This window comes from Ursus maritimus, unplaced genomic scaffold (assembly GCF_017311325.1).
Source record: "Ursus maritimus isolate PB19 unplaced genomic scaffold, ASM1731132v1 scaffold_36, whole genome shotgun sequence".
Lineage (NCBI taxonomy): Eukaryota > Metazoa > Chordata > Mammalia > Carnivora > Ursidae > Ursus > Ursus maritimus.
In genome coordinates this window covers 8,572,515-8,591,435 of record NW_024426230.1, presented here as the reverse complement: position 1 = coordinate 8,591,435, position 18,921 = coordinate 8,572,515, and the positions used below count along the sequence as shown (strand labels likewise).

The following is an 18,921-nucleotide window of genomic DNA, read 5'->3' as shown; positions in this document are numbered from 1 at the left end:
AAATTATGGGTAATTACAACAGAATGTTTTCTTAGTTTCTTTAAAGAATGACTATTTAAATAAACCAGTAACACGGTACTGTGAGATTTATAATGTACATATATTTATTTTTTTAAAGATTTATTTATTTATTTGAGAGAGAGGGAGAGAGAGAACCAGCAGGGGAGTGGGAGAGGAAGAAGCAGACTCCCTGCTGAGCAGGGAGCCCGATACAGGGCTCAATCCCAGGATGATGGGATCATGACCTGAGCCGAAGGCGCCACTAAACCGACTGAGCCACCTGGGTGCCCCAGTACAATAAATAATGTACATATATTTAAAATACATCACAATAGGGGCTCAGGTGGTTAAGCATCTGACTCTTGATTTGGGCTCAGGTCATGATCTCAGGGTCATGAGATAAAGCCCCACCTCAGGCTCAGCACTGGATGTGGAGCCTGCTTGGGATTCTCTCTCTCCCTCTCCCTTTGCCCCTCCCTTCCCCTCTCTCTCTCTCTAAAAATAAAAAATAAGATAAAATAAAATAAAATACCTCACAACAATAACAAAGGATGGGAGGTGGTGAAGAAAACTATACTGTTGTAAGATAATTAATCTTATATGAAGTACACCACAATCAAGTGGGATTTATTCCCATGATGCATGGATCAATATATGCAAATCAATCAATGTGATAAATCACATCAACAACAGAAAGAATAAAAATCATATGATCATTTCAATAGATCCAGAAAAAGCATCTGACAGCATACAACATCCATTCATGATAAAAACCCTCAAAACAAAGTAGGTTTGGAAGAAACATACCTCAACATTATAAAGGAGATACATGAAAAACTCACAACAAACATCATACTCAATAGGGAAAAACTGAGAGCTTTTCCCAAGGTTAGGGACAAGAATGTCTATTCTCACCACTGTCACACAACACAGTACTAGAAGTCATAGCCACAGCAATCAGACAAGAAAATAAAATAAAAGGCATCTAGATCAGTGAGGAAGAAGTAAGACTTTCATTATTTGCAGATGACACAATACTCTATATAGAAAACCCCAAAGACTCCACCAAAAACTACTAGAACTGATAAATGAATTCAGTAAGGTCACAGGATACAAAATTGATATACAGAAATCCGTTGCTTTTCTATACACTAATAATGAAGCAACAGAAAGAGAAATTTAAAAAGCAATCCCATTTACAAGTACACCAAAAATAATAAAATACCTAGGAATAAACCAAGGAGGTAAGAGATCTATACTCTGAAAACAGTGATGCAAGAAATTGAAGACAACTAACAAAATGGAAAGATATTCTATGCTCATGGATTGGAAGAATTAATATTATTAAACTGTCCATACTTCTCAAAGCAATCTACAGATGGATGTAATCCTTATTAAAATACCAACAGCATTTTTCACAGAAGTAGAACAAATAATCCTAAAATTTGTATGAGAATCACAAAAGCCCCTGAATAGCCAAATCACTCTTGAAAAAGAAAAACAAAGCTAGAGGTATCACAATTTCAAATTTCAAGTTATACTACAAAGCTGTAGTAATCAGTATGGTATGGTAATGGCACAAAAAAAAGACACACAGATCAACAGAACAGAATAGAAAGCCCAGAAATAAACCCACAATTATATGGTGAATTAATCTTCAACAAAGGAGGTAAGAATATGCAATGAGAAAAAGACAGTCTCTTCAACAAATGATGCTGGGAAAACAGGATAGCCACATGCAAAAGAATGGAACTGGACCATTTTCTTATACCATACACAAAAGTAAATTCAAAATAGATTAAGGATCTAAACATGAGACCTGAAACCATAAAAAGCCATGAAGAGAGCTCAAGCAGTAATTTCTCTGACATCGGCTATAGCAACGTTTTTCTAGATAGGTCCCCTAAAGCAATGGAAATAAAAGCAAAAAAAAACTATTGGGATTACATCAAAATAGAAAGCTTCTGTACAACAGTGGCTCCTGGGTGGTTCAGTTGGTTAAGCAACTGCCTTTGGCTCGGGTCATGATCTTAGGGTCCTGGGATCAAGCCCCTCATCAGGCTCCCACTCAGTGGGGAGTCTGCTTCTCCCTCTCTCTGCTCTCTCTCTTGCTCTCTCTGTCTCTCAAATATATAAATAAATAAAATCTTAAAAAAAAAAAGAAACCTTCTGCACAACAAAGGAAACAATCAACAACAGTAAAAGACAACATACAGAATGGGAAAAGATATTTGCAAATGACATACCTGATAAAGGATTAGTATCCAAAATATATAAAGAACTTATACTACTCAACACCAAAAAAACTCACAAATAACCCAATGAAAAAATGGGCAGAAGACATGAACAGATATTTCTCCAAAGAAGACATGCAGATGACCACAGACACAGGAAAAAATGCTCAACATCACGATCATCAGGGAAATGCAAATCACAACCACAATAAGATATCACCTCATACCTGTCAGAATGGCTAAAATCAAGAACACAAGAAACAAGTGTTGGCAAGAGTGTAAAAATAAGAAACCTTCATGCAATACTGGTGAGAATGTACACTGATATGGCCACCATGGAAAACACTATGGAGGTGACTCAAAAACTTAAAAATAAAATTATCATATGATTTAGTAATTGTACTACTGGATATTTACCGACAGAATATGAAAACACTAATTTGAAAAGATATACACACCCCTATGCTTACTGCAGCATTATTCACAACAGCCAAATTATGGAAGCAGCCCAAGTGTCCATTGATAGATGAATGTATAAAGAAGATGTGGGGTGTGTACATGCACACACACACACACACACACACACACACTCTGGAATATTATTCAGTCATAAAAAAGAATGAAATCTTGCCATTTGCAACAACATGGATGGAGCTGGAGAGTAAAATGCTAAGCAAAGTTAGTCAGAGAAAGGCAAATACCATATGATTTCACTCATATGTGGAATTTAAGAAACAAAACAAATGAACAAAGGGAAACAAGAGAGAAACAAATAGGTGATGGGGATTAAGAGTACACTACCTTGATGAGCACTGAGTAAAGTACAGAATTATTGAATCACTGTATTTTACACCAAAAACTAATATAACATTGTATATTAATTACACTGGAATTAAAATAAAAATAAATTAAATACCTTGAAAAACATTTTATCTAAAGTAGCACAATACAAACCCTAAAAAGAATGTGAAAAGTTAAGAAAGTTTATTATAATCCCTAAAGTAGCCACAGGATTATAATAGGAAGAGGTATAGCTGAAAAGTCATTAGAAGTGGGGCACCTGAGTGGCTCAGTCAGTTAAGCATCCAACTTAGGTCATGATCTCAGGGCTGTGGGATCAAGCCCCAAGTTGGGCTCATTGCTCAGCAGGGAGTCTGCTAGAGATTTTCTCTCTCCCTCTCCCACTGCCCCTCTCCCCACTCCCTGCACACACATGCATACACATGTACTCTCTCTCTCTAAAATAGATAAATAAATCTTTTTTTAAAAAGCCAACAGAAGAATTCAAATAGAATTAAAGAAATATTTCATTTATCCAAAAGAATATACCAAAAAAAAAAAAAACAGGAAGAAAAAATAGATGAAACACATGAGAAAAAAATTAAAATGGTAGACTTAAAGCTAACTATATCAACAATTACAGTATGTGTAAATGGACTAAGCATTCTAATTAAAAGCCAAAGATTATCAGGCTGGATAATATATCAAGACACTATAAAATATCCATTTTAAATATAATGAAACACAAGGTTAAAAGTAAAAGAATAAAAAAGATATTCTATGGAAAGAAAACTAATGTTGCTATATTAGCATCAGATAAAGATGAGAGTTTATCAGAGATAAAGACAAAAACTTCACAACAATAAAAAGGTCAATTCACCAGGAAGATATAACAAGTCTAAATGTGTGTGTAGAGATTCAAAATATATGAGGTAAAAACCAAATTAGAGAAAATCCACAATCACAGTTGGAGATTTTAATAATCCTCTCTCAGCAGGTCACAAAGTAAGTAGATAAGAAGTCAGTAAATATATTAATGAGTTGAACAATACTGTCGACTTGACCTAAATGGTATTTACAGAATATTAATAACAACAGCTGCAAAATACAATTTCTTTCTAAACACATATGGGACAATCACAAAGATGTACCACCTGTTAGTCCATAAAGCCTCAAAAAATTTTTAAAAAATTGACATTTTACAGAGTAAATTCTCTAACCAAAACAAAATTACACTAGAAATAAATATAAGTTATTAAAAAGATCCCCAAATGTTAGGAAAATTAAGTAACACACTACAAAAATAAAAAAAAAGAAATTTGAAATGATTTATTTTAAACTGAATGACAATGAAAACACAACATATCAGTATTTGCAGGATTCTAAGAAATGACTAAAGATAATTTACAATCATAACTACTTATACTAAAAAACAAGAAATGTTTAAAATGAATTATCTAAGTTTCTAACTTAAGAAGGTAGAAAAAAGAAGAGCTTGAAATTTTAAAAAGGAAGAAAATAGTAACAGTGGAAGACAATGACATAGGAAATAAATATAAAATAGAGAACATTTCAAAAGCCAAAATTTGTTTCTCGGAAAAAGTTAATAAAATTAATAAACCCTAGCAAAAAAATCAATAAAAGAGAAAAAAAATTACCAATATTAGGAATAAAGAGGAAACAATGCATCTCATATACATTGCATCTCATATTCTATTTTAAAAGGTAGCAGGCTAAATAAATAATAAATAAAAATAAAAGGCTGTAGGCAATATTATGAACAACCTTATGTATACTTTCCATAACTCAGGTGAAATAATTAACTCCTATAAAACACAATGAAACTGAAAGAAGATGAAATCAAAAGTCTCACTAGAATTAATCCTCAAAAACCTTCTCCTAACCGAGGAGAAAAAAACAAACACTCCAGCTCCAGATTTCCTTGACAAATTCCACCAAATACAAACATTACACTTAAGCTAATAATTTTACAGCAACACTTTCACAAAAGAGAAGAGGAAGAAAGTACTTCTAAACTCATTTTACAAGACCAAGATAGCCCCCTATAATACCAGAAAAAGACATTATAGGAAAAACAAATTAGAAACTATTGCTATTAATATTAATTAACATTAAACTATTAATATTAATATTCTTCATAAATATTGATCTAAACTTAATAAAATACTAGCAAATTTAATCTAGCAATATATTAGAAGTAATTACAATATTACTTGTTGTAATTAAAATATTATGACCAAGAAGAATCTATCCCAGGAATGCAAGGTTGGTACAATACAGAAAATCAATGTAAATCATACCATCCATAAAATAAAAGAGAAAAACCACATCATCATTTCAATAAATGTGGAGGAAAAAGCATTTGAAAAAAATTCAATGCCCATCCACAATAAAAACTCTTAGCAAACAAAGAAACAGGGAGGAGAGAGGAGATCAGTGAAAACCTACTACTATCATTCTTGAAGATCAAATACTTATTGTTACCCTACCCTACAAATCAGATAAGACAAGGACGTCTGCTCTCATCTTTTCTACTAAGTAGTGTAATAAGAAAACGAGAAAATGAAAGAAATAGATTGGAAAGGAAGCAGCGAAGCTGTTTTACTTACAGACAACATAATCACATGCATATAAATTACCAAGAAGCTACTAAACGACTACTTAAAAACAGAAATTTAGCAAAGTCACATAACACAAGGTTAATATACAAAAATAGTGTATACTCTGTCCTAACAGCAAACAATTCGAAATACAAAATACAATTTCAAAGTCATCTCAGAATATAAAATATTTAGAATAAATCTAACAAAAGTACAAGACCGATACTCTAAAAACTATATATTATTCCAAGACATTAAAAAACATCTAAATAAATATAGAAACTTACCATGCTCATGGATTAGAAACCTCAATGTTGTCAGGATCTTGATTCACAAAATATTGACCTATACATTCAATACCATTCATTATATATTCAGTATCATCCTAATGAAAATCCCAACATGGTTTTCTGCACAAATCGACAAGATGAATCTAAAATTTATACAGAAATGGAAAAGAACCTACTGTAACTAAAACAATCTTGAAAAAAAGAAGTTGGAAGACTCATACTTTCTGACTTTAAACCTCCTACACAGCTACAATTATCAGATAGTATGGTTCTACTCTAAGGCTTAAACAAGATAGATGGAACACAATACAGGATCCAGAGATAAACCCATACACATATACTCAATTGATATTCATCTAAGGTATCAAGTCAATTCAGTGGGAAAAGGAAGTCTTTTAAACAAATGGTGCTAGAACAACTAGATAAACTACTATGTGTTTTCCCACTCTACCAAACAATTAGTTTGATTCTGACACTAACTACCTGGAGACAGCATCAGATCCCACAAGTTAATTAAGGGCTCGGTCCCACTAGACTACTCCCACTTCAGATACCAAACACAAGTTCAGGCTGTTACCTCTGCGTCTGGACTGACTAGCTATAAATCAGATGTTTCCATGACTCCCTCCTTCAGGTTTGATTAATGTGCTAGAGCAGATCACAGAACTCAGAGAAACATTTACTTATGTTTACTAGTTTATCTGTAAAGAATACAGATAAATAGCCAGATGAAGAGATACAAAGGGAAAGGTCCAAGAAGGCCCTCAGCATAGAAGCTTCTATCCCCATGGAACTAGGTTTACACAACCCACCAGAATGATACTCTAAAAACTATACCCTCTAAACAATTAGTCTTTCTGGTGATCCGCCCCATCCTGAGACTATCCAGGAACACCCACCCTAAGTCACCTTACTAGCATGAAGTCAGGTGTGCTCAAAAAGGGGCTCCTCATGAGTTACAAAGGATATTCCTATCATCAGGAAATTCCAAGGGTCTTAGGAGCTTTGTACCAGGACCCAGGGACAAAGGACAAATATATTTGCTATTATAACACAACTATGAAAAAATATAAACCCTTAGCCCACTTCCCACACAAATTTTAAATCATGATGTGCAAGCCAAAGCTATAAAGCTTTGAGAAAAAATATATAAGAATATCTTTATAACCTTGGGGTAGATAGGCAAAGATTTCTTAGGACACAAAAAGCATTCACTATTCAAAAAAAATTTTTTTTTTGATAAATTGGATTTCATGAAAATTTAAAACACCAGTTAATCAAAAAGCAAGCCACAGACTGGGAAAAATATTCCCAATACATATATCTGACAATGGACTCACAGCCAGAATATATTAAAACTCTTGCAACTCAATTACAAGAAGAAAAATGAGCCAATAAAAAAAATGAGTAAAAGACTTGAACAGACACTTCATAAAGGAAGATATAGTGATTTAATATGCACACGAAAAGGGGCTAAACATCATTGATCATCAGGGAAGCACAAACTAAAACAATAAGAAGATACCATTTTATACCCACTAGTGAAGAGACTGACAACACCAAATACGGACAAGATGTGAAGCAAAAGAAACTCTTATGAACCTTGTACAAGAATTTATAGCAGCATTATTCAAAACTGGAGTTATCCAAAAACTGGAGTCTACTCAAATGTCTATCAACAGAAGAACAAACAGTATTTGATTATATTCATGTGATGGAATACTACTCAGCAATAAAAAGGATTCAACTACTGATACAGGCAACAACAGGATGATGCTCAAAAGCATTAGGCTAAGAGAAAGAAACCAGATACAAAAGGCTACACAGTCTGTAGGGTTCCATTTATATGAAGTATAAGAACAAAACAGAACTCATTTATGATACTAGAAATCACAACTGTGATGGCCTACGAGTGGGGGAGTGAACAGAAGGAAGCCCAAGGAAATGTTGTAGGGGGATGAAAACGTTCTCTATATTGACTGAGGGGTGGTTAAACAGGTATATACATTTATCAAAAATTACTGAAACGTACACGTAAGATCTCTGCATCCCATCGTACATATAACTTTAATTCTATAAAATATCATGAGAGAGAGGGGGGAAAAGACCTTAAACCAGACTTCCAGTTCAGACAGCAGACTAACCACAAGCATTTATTTTCTTCCCCCAGAAACAGCAACTGGGAAGAGACATCAAAGGAACTTCTGGAACACTAGTATTCCATTTATCGTGTCCTGAAAAATTATATAGGTCTTTCCACCTTGAGCTAATCCATCTATCTGTACACTAATGATTTGTACACTCTTCTAATATATATAATATTCAATTTTTTTCATCAATGAATCAGGTAACCTCCACAATCCACTGCTGTACAGAGCATTTATCCAGCTACTAAATTTTCACAAAGGGTGTTAACTTTACCAAAAACTGGTCTGCTTTCTAATGCAAAAGAAAAAAACGAAAACAAAATACTCTTTTTTTTTTTTTTTTTTTAAGATTTGATTTATTTATTCGACAGAGATAGAGACAGCCAGCGAGAGAGGGAACACAAGCAGGGGGAGTGGGAGAGGAAGAAGCAGGCTCATAGCAGAGGAGCCTGATGTGGGGCTCGATCCCACAACGCCGGGATCACGCCCTGAGCCGAAGGCAGACGCTTAACTGCTGTGCCACCCAGGCGCCCCCAAAATACTCCTTAATTAACAGTTGACATGATCATTACAGGTCACAGTGTAGTCCAAAAATATCAGCTTTCAGCTCCAATTAAAATGCGCAAATGATAATAGTAACTTTTCAAAAGAATGTAAGGTAAATATGTAGTCTTAGGCCTTAGAGGCCTTAGAGGATACCTAGAGCACCCCAATAAAATAAGTTATGGAGCCATTTTCTCACCCCATCTTTCATCCTGATATTTTGTAGCATGTTTGTTAAAAATGTACTTTCAGAACTTATCAGAGTAAACTGACTTTTATATGATTTATGTGTCAGAGAGCCAAATCTCCAAATCTCCACTAGTTCCTCAGCCAGATTATCAAATTCCATAAATATTTTTTAAGCTTAGCATCTGATGAATGTTGAGAAGAACATGAATAATGTCAGATGACTGAAGTGATGGGAGTGTAGCTGAATTCAGAAATCAATATGTATAATGTCAGCAATTAACACAATTATTCTATATTCTCTGACAGTATTCAGCAGTAAATAAAAGAGGCTGGGTTATGGAGGGATAATGACTGAGCATATGGAATGGGATCCTACCCTTCCTCTCTTCCCCAATTCCTCATAGAATGAAAAAACAATATAGTATGGTTCCTTCAGACTTTTGATCTTTCACCTCTGGTTTCATAAAGTTTTCTTCATTTACAAAAGTAGTTACTAAATCTAAGTTTGAATTTCAGATGCAAATTTTCTGCAGCCTAATTAATTTGTGCTGTCAGGTTTACTCTCACTTCTCCCATGGGTGACTCCCTTTGCCCCTCTCCTGAGGGTCTGTGCACACTGGGTCTCTCTCTTCCACATTCAGGGGTTCCTTTGCAGAGATGTTTTCATCACCTGTTGCAATCTGAGGTTTAAATGGAACTTAATACTCAAAAAGAATACTTAAAGGCAGGATCCTGCATCCCTCAGAGAGGAGCATCAACATTTAGCTAAATCTCTGTGTCTCTTATCACTGACTTGGGTCTCTAAGTCTCTGATCACTGTGGAAAGCAGAAGTATTTCCATCTTCTTGTGGCCATCCATAAGGCTTAGGAGAAAATCTGAATCATTTCCTGTTGAAAATTACAACACTAACAGAGGGGAAAAATGAGAACTTAAAATATTCTGTTGACAAAATCAGAATTTTCCTTTTGGTGTTTCTAAATTTCTACTGACTCTAACTTTAAATATAAACTGAATAAAGACGGTTTTAGAATATCCTTTAAAAAAAAAAAAAAAGAGGCTGGGTTAATCCACACAAATAAAGGACAAAGATCAGGTCACAAAGGAATTGGAAAAGAAGGAGTATTGTTGGGAGTATAACTGAAATAGCCAACTATGGAATCTAAGTATAAAAAGGAGGAAATGCAGCTGAGAGACTTGACTGCACTAGAAAAGTAGGAGGATTCTGGGACCAGAGATCAAAGAGAACATTTATTAGAACTCAAGCAGCAGAAGGAAGACAAGATGTGACAATGAAAAAAAGAAGAGTTTCAGAGTTCAAGACACATTTCATCTACCAACTCTTGCAAACAGAAATGAATATAGAAATATCCATGATTAGAATTATCAACCTATGCCTGACCCAAAGTGAAATCTGAATACATAAGGGGTAATTGCTGTAAATGGTAGAGAAAATACAAATTACTTCTGGTATTTACCTAGAACATAATTAACTGTAAATTCACAGCTACTAGAAAAAAATTAAAATTATTTCTATAAATAACAGACAGCCCATCTGATATTTTTAGGTTATCCAATCAACTGTTCTCTTCCTTAAGGATAAATTTAAGTTGATTGGACAGATATTATATACATAAATATAGAGCCAGATATACTCAAAATAAAACAGAATTTCATTTTGTTCTAAAGCAATTTTAAAATGAGCATGATTTATGTAATTTTTTTTATATCCAAGAACTTCTACACTGCCCTTATAATTCAATATTGGCCATAATGAGATTAACCATAAATTTAAAGAAGGCAGATTCTTATAAGATAGATTTCTTCATCTCACTACAGACTCAACAAAGCAAAAGAACAATATAAAACAAGACATTAGGATTTCCAGTTTTCGTAAGCAATGGGGAAGATTAAATCACAGACCAGTGAAATTGGTCTTGGCACCACAGAACTCATTATATATTCAGTCTACTGCTGGATTCTTTTGCAAAACATCTCAAACCTGACTGCAAATTTTAACAACTCTCTAATCAGCAAATGCATTAACCACAGTGTGCCAATAATAAAATGATACTCAATGCAATTTTCTTACCTGCCTCAACAGTTTCTCAATAGCTGACATTACCATAAGGCCTCTCCAAACAACTGGTGCAGTCTCCTCAACCAGGAAGCCCATAGACATACTGCAATAGTAAACCAAAAATACAACTAATTTACATACATTAATCAATATTATTCTGAAAAGTAGCATAAAGTAAAAAAGATATACTTACCAAGCAATACCATAATTCAAAAGAGGCCTCATTAGGTTGCCTGAAATTTAAAAAACAAAAAACAAAAAAACCATCTGTTTTAGAATATATAAACATACTGACTTACTTTCTTATCAAAAAGTGTCAAATTAACCAAAAAAAAGTGTCAAATTAAAAATACAAATGGCTACTCATACTGCTGCTGTTTAACTTTCAAATGATTCACCTCAATCTCCAACAGTTTAAACATTATACCAAACATACAACCAATACTTCCAATAGATGCACATCTATAAATAGTTGGAATATAGTTTTAAGAAACAATCCGTCTAGGGGTGTCTGGGTGCCACAGTCGGTTAACCATCTGCCTTTGGCTCAAGTCATGATCTCAGGGTTCTGGGATCAAGCAGGGTTCCCTGTCAAGCAGGAAGCCTGCTTCTCCCTCTCCCTTTGCCACCTCTCCCCCAAACCCACTGCTCATACTCTCTCCCGCTATCTCCCTCTCTCTCAAATAAATAAAATCTTTAAAAAAAAGAAAGAAGAAACAATCCATCTATAATTTTTAAGTGTCTCTAAAAAATAGCCTCAATAAGTAATTTTATCCACCAATTTTATTCATATGCAGACACATAAATTACACACTTATGTTTATCTAGTATGCACATACATGACAAGTACACATACAAATACGCACACATGCATCTAATAAGTTCTCCATATTTCTTTCTCCCTTACTTGAAGAATTTGTAAAGCATAAAAATCCAAGAGTAGAAAAACTCTATTTTTTATCTCAACATAGTAAAAGCATTATATGAAAAAACCACAGCAAACATCATACTCAATGGAAAAAGACAAAGTTTTTCCTCTAAGATCAGGAACAAGACAAGGATGCCCACTTCTGCCACTTTTATTCAACATAATACCGAAAGAGCCAGAGCAATTAGACAAGAAAAAGAAACGAACAGCATTCAAACTGGAAAAGAAAAAAATCAAGTTTTCTCTTCTCACAGATATGATCTTATATATAGAAAACATTTAAGATTCCACAAAAAACTATTAGAGCTAATAAATGAACTCAGCAAAGTAGCAGGATACAAAGTCAACACATAAAAATCCATTGCATTTCTATACACAAACGATAAATAATCTGAAAAGAAAACTACAAAAACATTCCCATTTATAACAGCATCAAAAAGAATCAAATACTTGGGAATTAATGTCACCAAGGAGGTGAAAGATTTGTACAATGCAAACCTTAAACATTGCTGAAAAAATCAGAGAAGACATAAGTAAAAGGAAACACATATCATGTTCACTGACTGGAAGACTTAATATTGTCAATACTGCCCAAAGCAATCTACTGATGCAATGCAACCTTATCAAAATTCCAATGACATTGTTTGCAGAAATAAAAAATCCATCCTAAAATTCATATGAAATCTGAAAGGATCCCAAATAGGCAAATCAATCTAGAAAAGAAGAACAAAGCTTGAGTATTCACACCTCCTGATTTCAAAATTTATTACAAAGCTACAGTAAACAAATCAGTGAGATACTGGCATAAAGACAGATAAACAGACCAATGGAATAGAATAGAGAGACTAGAAATAAAACCATCACATATACAGTCAAATGGTTTTTGATGGGGAGCCAAGATTATTTGATGGGGAAAGGACAATCTTTTCAACAACTGGTGCTGAGAAAACTGGATATCCATATGCAAAAGAATGAAGTTAGACAATTACATACATAAAAATTAAATCAAAATGGGCCAAAGACCTAAATGTAAGAGGTAAAACTATAAGACTCTTAGAAAAAAACATAGAGCATGTCATTGGATTTAGCAATGATTTCTTGGGTATAACATCAAAAGCACAGGCAACAAAAGTAATAGACAAATTGAAATTAATGACAAAAAATTTTTTATTTAAAGTTTTTTTAATTTACTTATTTGTCAGAATGAGAGAGAGAGAAAGCACAAGCAGGGGGAGTGGTAAGCAGAGGGAGAAGCAGTCTCCCTGGTGAGCAAGGAGCACGATGTGGGACTGGATCCCAGGACTCCGAGATCATGACCCAAGCCAAAGGCAGATGTTTAAATGACTGAGCCACCAGGGTATCCCTGGACTTGATGAAAATTTTTAAATGTTGTGCATCAAAGACAGTATCAGCAAGTGAAAAAGCAAGCCACAAAATGAGAAAAAAATCTATAAATCATATATCTTATCAGGAATTCATACCCAGAACATATTAAATCTTAAAACTCAACAACAAAAACAAAAAACGAAACCTAATTCAAAATCGGCAAAGGAAGTAAAGAGACATTTCTTCAAGGAAGATATACAAATGGCCAAAAAGCACATAGAAAAATGTTCAATATCACCGATCATTAGGGAAATGTGTATCAAAATTACAATAAGAAACCACCTCACACCTATTAGGACAGCTACCATCAAAAAAAACCCCAAAAAACAAAAAACCCAACCCACAAACAAATAATAATAATACAGTATGTGTTACCTAAATTGAACTCAAATAAGATATATTTTTTTAAATAGTCAAGTTGTACTATAAAATGGTTCCTGAAAATCAATATCCTATAAACTTCTCCTATTCTTACTCCCCAGAGCCAATAACTCTCAACACAATTGATTTTTTTAACTTCTTATTTTGAATTAATCTTAGGCTTATAGAAAGTTGCAAAAACAGTACAGACTACTCATATACCCTTTACCTAGCTTTCCATAATGTTAACATCTTAAATAACCGAAGTACAATTACCACAACCAGGAAATTAACACTGATATAGTATGGTTAATTAATCTGTGAACCTTATTCAAAGTTTCACAGTTTTCAGTTATCTCACAAAATATTATAGGATATAGTTCTTTTTTCATTAACACAGGCACACTTTTCATGCACTCATCCTTTCAATGTCATTATACCACCATTTTTATTAGATAATCATGTAAAGGTTACTAACAGCTGAGCAATGTAGCATACAATATGATTATTTTTTCTTTGTTTCCCTGAATTGGTGGTAGGGAGATCTTTGTGGTGCATTTATGTGTTTCCTTCATTTTCTATGTATTTCCTAGTAATTTGTTCCTAAACTATGTTCCAGTTGTATAAGTATCAAATACATTAATCAAAAGCACTAGGCATGCATGTTCATTATCTTGAACAAGACTCTGATGAACTCTTTATAGTGTCTTTAGAATAACAGAAGTTCTTACTTTTTAAATAATTTTTATATATTTTTATATTTTATATTTTTAATTTGTTTTTTTTTTTTTTTTAAGTAATCTCTATACCCAATGTGGGGCTCAAATTTACAACCCCAAGATCAAGAGTCACATGCTCTACTGACTGAGCCAGCCAGGCACCCCTAGAAGTTCTTATTTTTTATGTAATCAAATAAATTAATTTTTCCTTTATGGTATACCCTTTTTCTTGTTGAAGAAAGCCTTCCCTAAATATTGTCATTGAGATATTCTCTTATATTGTCTTCTAAACCCTTTATAGTTTTACAGTTCATATTTAAGTCCTTAAACCATTTGAAATTAATTTCTGTGTACCTTGTAAGGATCCATTTTCTTTTTATTTCCATGTGGATAATAAATTGTCCTACCGTCAATAATCTGTAATGCCAGCTTTGTCATAAATCAGGTTTCCATATATGTGTAAGTGTGTTTCTGGGATCTCTATTCACTCAGTTCCACAACAGAGTACATGTTATATACCTTTACAGTAAGTTCTGCTCGCTGGCAGAGTAAATCCTCTACCTGGTTCTCTCTCTTCAGGAGTGGCTTGCCTATTCGCAGCCTTTTGCTCATCTTTATAAACTGTATATTCAACTTGGTCACTTCCCACAAATGGAAGTTTGACTAAATTTGTGAGACTATTAGAAAAAATTGACATCTTTATAAAATTCTGTATTCCTATCCATGAACATCTTGTTTTTCCATTTATATACACTTTAAAATCTTTCAATAAAGTTTTACAATTTTTTTCCACATAAAATTCATACACTTTTGTTAGATTTGTCCCCAGGTGCCCTGTATTTCTTAAGCTATTTGTATCTTTTTTGAAATTGCATTTTCTAACTCATTATTGCTAGTATATAGAAATTTAATTTTCCCATATATTATTCTTATATCTAGCCACCCTGCTAAATTCCTTTATTCATTTAGATAAAGTTTTTAAAAAATTTTTATATTAAGAATGATATTTTCTACAAATAATGACAGTTTGCTTCTTTTATTCAATTCCTCATTCATTATTGTCACTATGTGTTTGGATATATTTGCAGATGAGGAGTACCTATATAATGTTAAATAAAATCTGTGATACGAAGACTCCTTGTCTCATTCCTAATTTTAAATGAAATGCTTTTAACAGTTAACAGTGAATATGATTCTTGCTATGTATTTTTTATAAATCAGGTTAAATGAAATTCCCTTTCAGTCCTAGTTCAAGAAGAGTATTGATATAAATGGTTATTTGGATTTATAGAATGCCTTCCCAGCATCTTTCTGAATTATCATATACTTTTTCTCCTTTTTTTTTTTTTTTTTTTAAAGATTTTATTTATTTATGTGACAGACAGCCAGCGAGAGAGGGAACACAGCAGGGGGAGTGGGAGAGGAAGAAGCAGGCTCATAGCGGAGGAGCCTGATGTGGGACTCGATCCCGGAACACCAGGATCACGCCCTGAGCCGAAGGCAGACGCTTTAACGACTGCGCTACCCAGGCGCCCCTACTTTTTCTCCTTTAACCTACTAAAATGGTAAGTTACATTAACAATTTTTTTTCCTAATGTTGAACCAAACTTGCTTCCCTGGATTAAACCCAATTTAATCACAACATAGTTATTTTATACAATGCTAAACGGCTTGCTAATATTGGCTTAAGATTTTTTACATACGTTAATTAGGGAAACTGGCCTATAATTTTCCCTTTTCAGAAATTCTATCCTACTAAGGTTTTACTAGCTTCATAAACTAAACTGGGAAGTATTATATATTTTTCTATTCCATGAATGAATTTGTATATAAGATTGGAATTATTTCTTGAATACTGACCTATTTCCATGGTTAAGATTTTTAACTACTGATTCCATTTCTTAGTAGGTATGGAATAATCTAGATGTTCTATTCCTTCCTCGATCTGGTTTAGTGATATCCATTTTTCTAGAGATTCCCCATCTCAACAAAATTTTCAGATGTATTAGCATAAAGTTGTCCAAACATCTTCTCATATTTGAAACCCATGGTTATACTTATTTGGGTCCCTTTTTTTATTTCCAATATATTTATAGGTCTTCTCTCCCTTTACTTTTTAATTCTACCTTGCCAGGCATTGTCTAATTTATAAGTCTTCAAAAAACCAATTTTTGGTTCTCTTGGTTCTTTACTGTATCTTTGTTTTCAAGTTCATTAACTTCTGCTCTTAATCACTTCCTTCCTTCTACTTTCTTTGGGTTTACTGCATTGTTCTAACTTCTTAAGTTAAACAGCTCATTTATTTTCAGTCTTTCTTCTTTCATAAATATAAATACTGAAGACTATTTATCTCTAAATATTATTTTAGCTTTATCCCACAAGTTTTCATTCTCATTATTTCTCCTTTCAACCATGGGTTATTTAGAAATTGTTTTTAATTTCCAAATGTGTAGATGTTTTTAGTTATTTTGTTATAAACTTTCTAAATCAATTGTGTGGTAGTTAAAGAGTGTAGTCTGAATGATACCAATCTTTGAAATTCACTGACACTTGCTTCATGGCCTGTTCCATAATCAATTTTTGTAAATGTTCTAGGTGTGCTTGAAAAGAAAATTTTATTTATAGCCATTAGATCAGGCTTGTTTATAGGTAGTAATCCTTTACTTTCAGTAATACGTTTGCTTTAAAGTCTATTTTGTCTGATACTAACATAACTATACCTACTTTCATTTCATCTGTTTTATGTATTTCCAAACCTTTAACTTTTAACCTATGTATATTTTTATGTTTTAGGTAATATCTCTTGTAAATAGCTTTAATCTATCTGGGTTTTGGTTTTACTTTTTTTCTCTTGACTTAACAATATTACAGTTTACCTGGTAAGTTGTGTAATATTTAAATTTATATTGCTGATATATTTGTACTCATATCTACCATTCTACTCTGTACTTTCTCTTTGCCTCACTTTTTTTTAGTAGTCTTATTTTTTTTAGATTCTTCCCCTCATTACATTTTTTCCTCTTTTAGAATAGAAATCATATAGTCTATTTCTACTCTTATAATGATTATCTAGTATTTTTTAAAAAACATATTTAAAGTGCAAAGTTAAGCAATACTTCTATCTACTTCCTCTTTGATTTTTCAAATCCAATAACTGTCCCTCCCAAACCAACTCATAAGCCAGTTTTCCCGAATTTTAGTTCTCTTAGAAAATTCTCAGCCATTATCTCCTTAAATAGTGCCTCTGTTAGTTTTTCCATTATCTTCTTCTAGAACAATGATTAGACCTGTGTTGGACCTTCTGCTATCCTCCATGTCTCTCAAACTTTCATTTGTTTTCCAGTTCTTCTCTATGTACTATATTCTGAGTACCTTCTTTTCCTCTATATTCCAGTTAATTAATTTTCTCTTCAGTTGTGCCTAATCTTTAATCTGACCATTTTTTTTCCCACTCTACTTAGAGCCAAGGACAAATCCAACACATATTCCCAATAATCACTAATGTAGGGAAGATTTATTTCACTGGTCACTTAAGGATGACATCCTTTGGGTGCCCAGCTCTTACATGTCGATTCTCCATTGAACTTTCTCCTGCGCTGGGTGCCAAACTTTGTCTCCATTCCTTCATAGAAAGTCTCGTAAAATATAGTCCCTAAAACACCAAGAATCAGCAGATAATACCTGGTAAATATCAATTCCATTGCCCACTTACACCAACTGGGTTACATTTTGTTATTTCTGAGTTCTGAGAAATTCCCTTCCTTTCCTACTATCTCAGACATATACTGAAAAGCAGTTTTTGTTAATATTCCATGTAATATTTTAAGGTATTCTATTTTAGGAAGAGTTTTTCTGAATATCTAGTTTGCCATATTACCAGTACTAGAAGTGGAAAGCTACTGATTTTTAGTGATCTTATATCCCCTCTAGTATCTTCCAGAACTCTCACTATTTTTCAAATAGTTTTCTAATAATTTCCTTTAAATTTTCTAGGTGGACAACCATATTTTGCCTTTTCCTTTCCACTATTAATAACTCTTACTTCTTTCTCTTGTTTTAGTGGATTGGCTAAAGCCTGCAATAGCAATGGCACTGCACTTGTTTTTAGTGTAACATAGAAAAGATTACACCAAAATAAAATAGGAGAATATGGATAACATTCACCTAATCCTCCATTTGAAATAGATGATCTAAGTAGTTTGAGTAGTTTGAGCCTGTTCAAAACATGGCTTTAAGTTCAAACTAAAACTGGAAATTTAATCTATGTGTTATGGACTGAATGTTGTGTTCCCACCAAAATATATATGTTGAAATCCTAACCCCCAATGTGATGGTAGAGTGATTATTAGGTCATGAGGGCCGAACTCTTGTGAATGGGCTTAGTACCCTTATAAAAATACTCGATGGAGAGCTCCCTTGCCCTGTCTGCCATTAGAGGACAGAGTGAGAAGACAGCTGTCTATGAACCAGTAAGCAGGTCTTCACCAGATATCAAAGCTGCTAGCATCTTGATCTTGAACTTTCTAGCCTCCAAACGTGTGAGAAATAAATGTTTGTAGTTTAAGCCACCAGCCTTGGGGATTTTTGTTATAGAAGCCTGAACAAACTAAGACACTGGGACAGTCCAAAGCCTTTTCACAAAACTG

The 18,921-nt window shown here is 33.4% G+C and overlaps 1 protein-coding gene across 9 annotated transcripts in view; it reads right to left on the bottom strand.

Annotated features, from left to right (window-relative positions):
* Window positions 1–18,921, bottom strand: part of NUBPL (nucleotide binding protein like) — a 290,856-nt gene that overhangs the window by 189,713 nt on the left and 82,222 nt on the right. For all 9 annotated transcript variants that reach the window (XM_040620816.1, XM_008710413.2, XM_040620813.1 and 6 more), the window contains exons 5-6: window positions 11,076–11,115; window positions 10,895–10,985 (exon numbers count right to left, since the gene is read on the bottom strand). In XM_040620816.1, coding sequence (XP_040476750.1) covers window positions 10,895–10,985; window positions 11,076–11,115 — 131 coding nt within the window. The remainder of the gene's footprint in view (window positions 1–10,894; window positions 10,986–11,075; window positions 11,116–18,921) is intronic.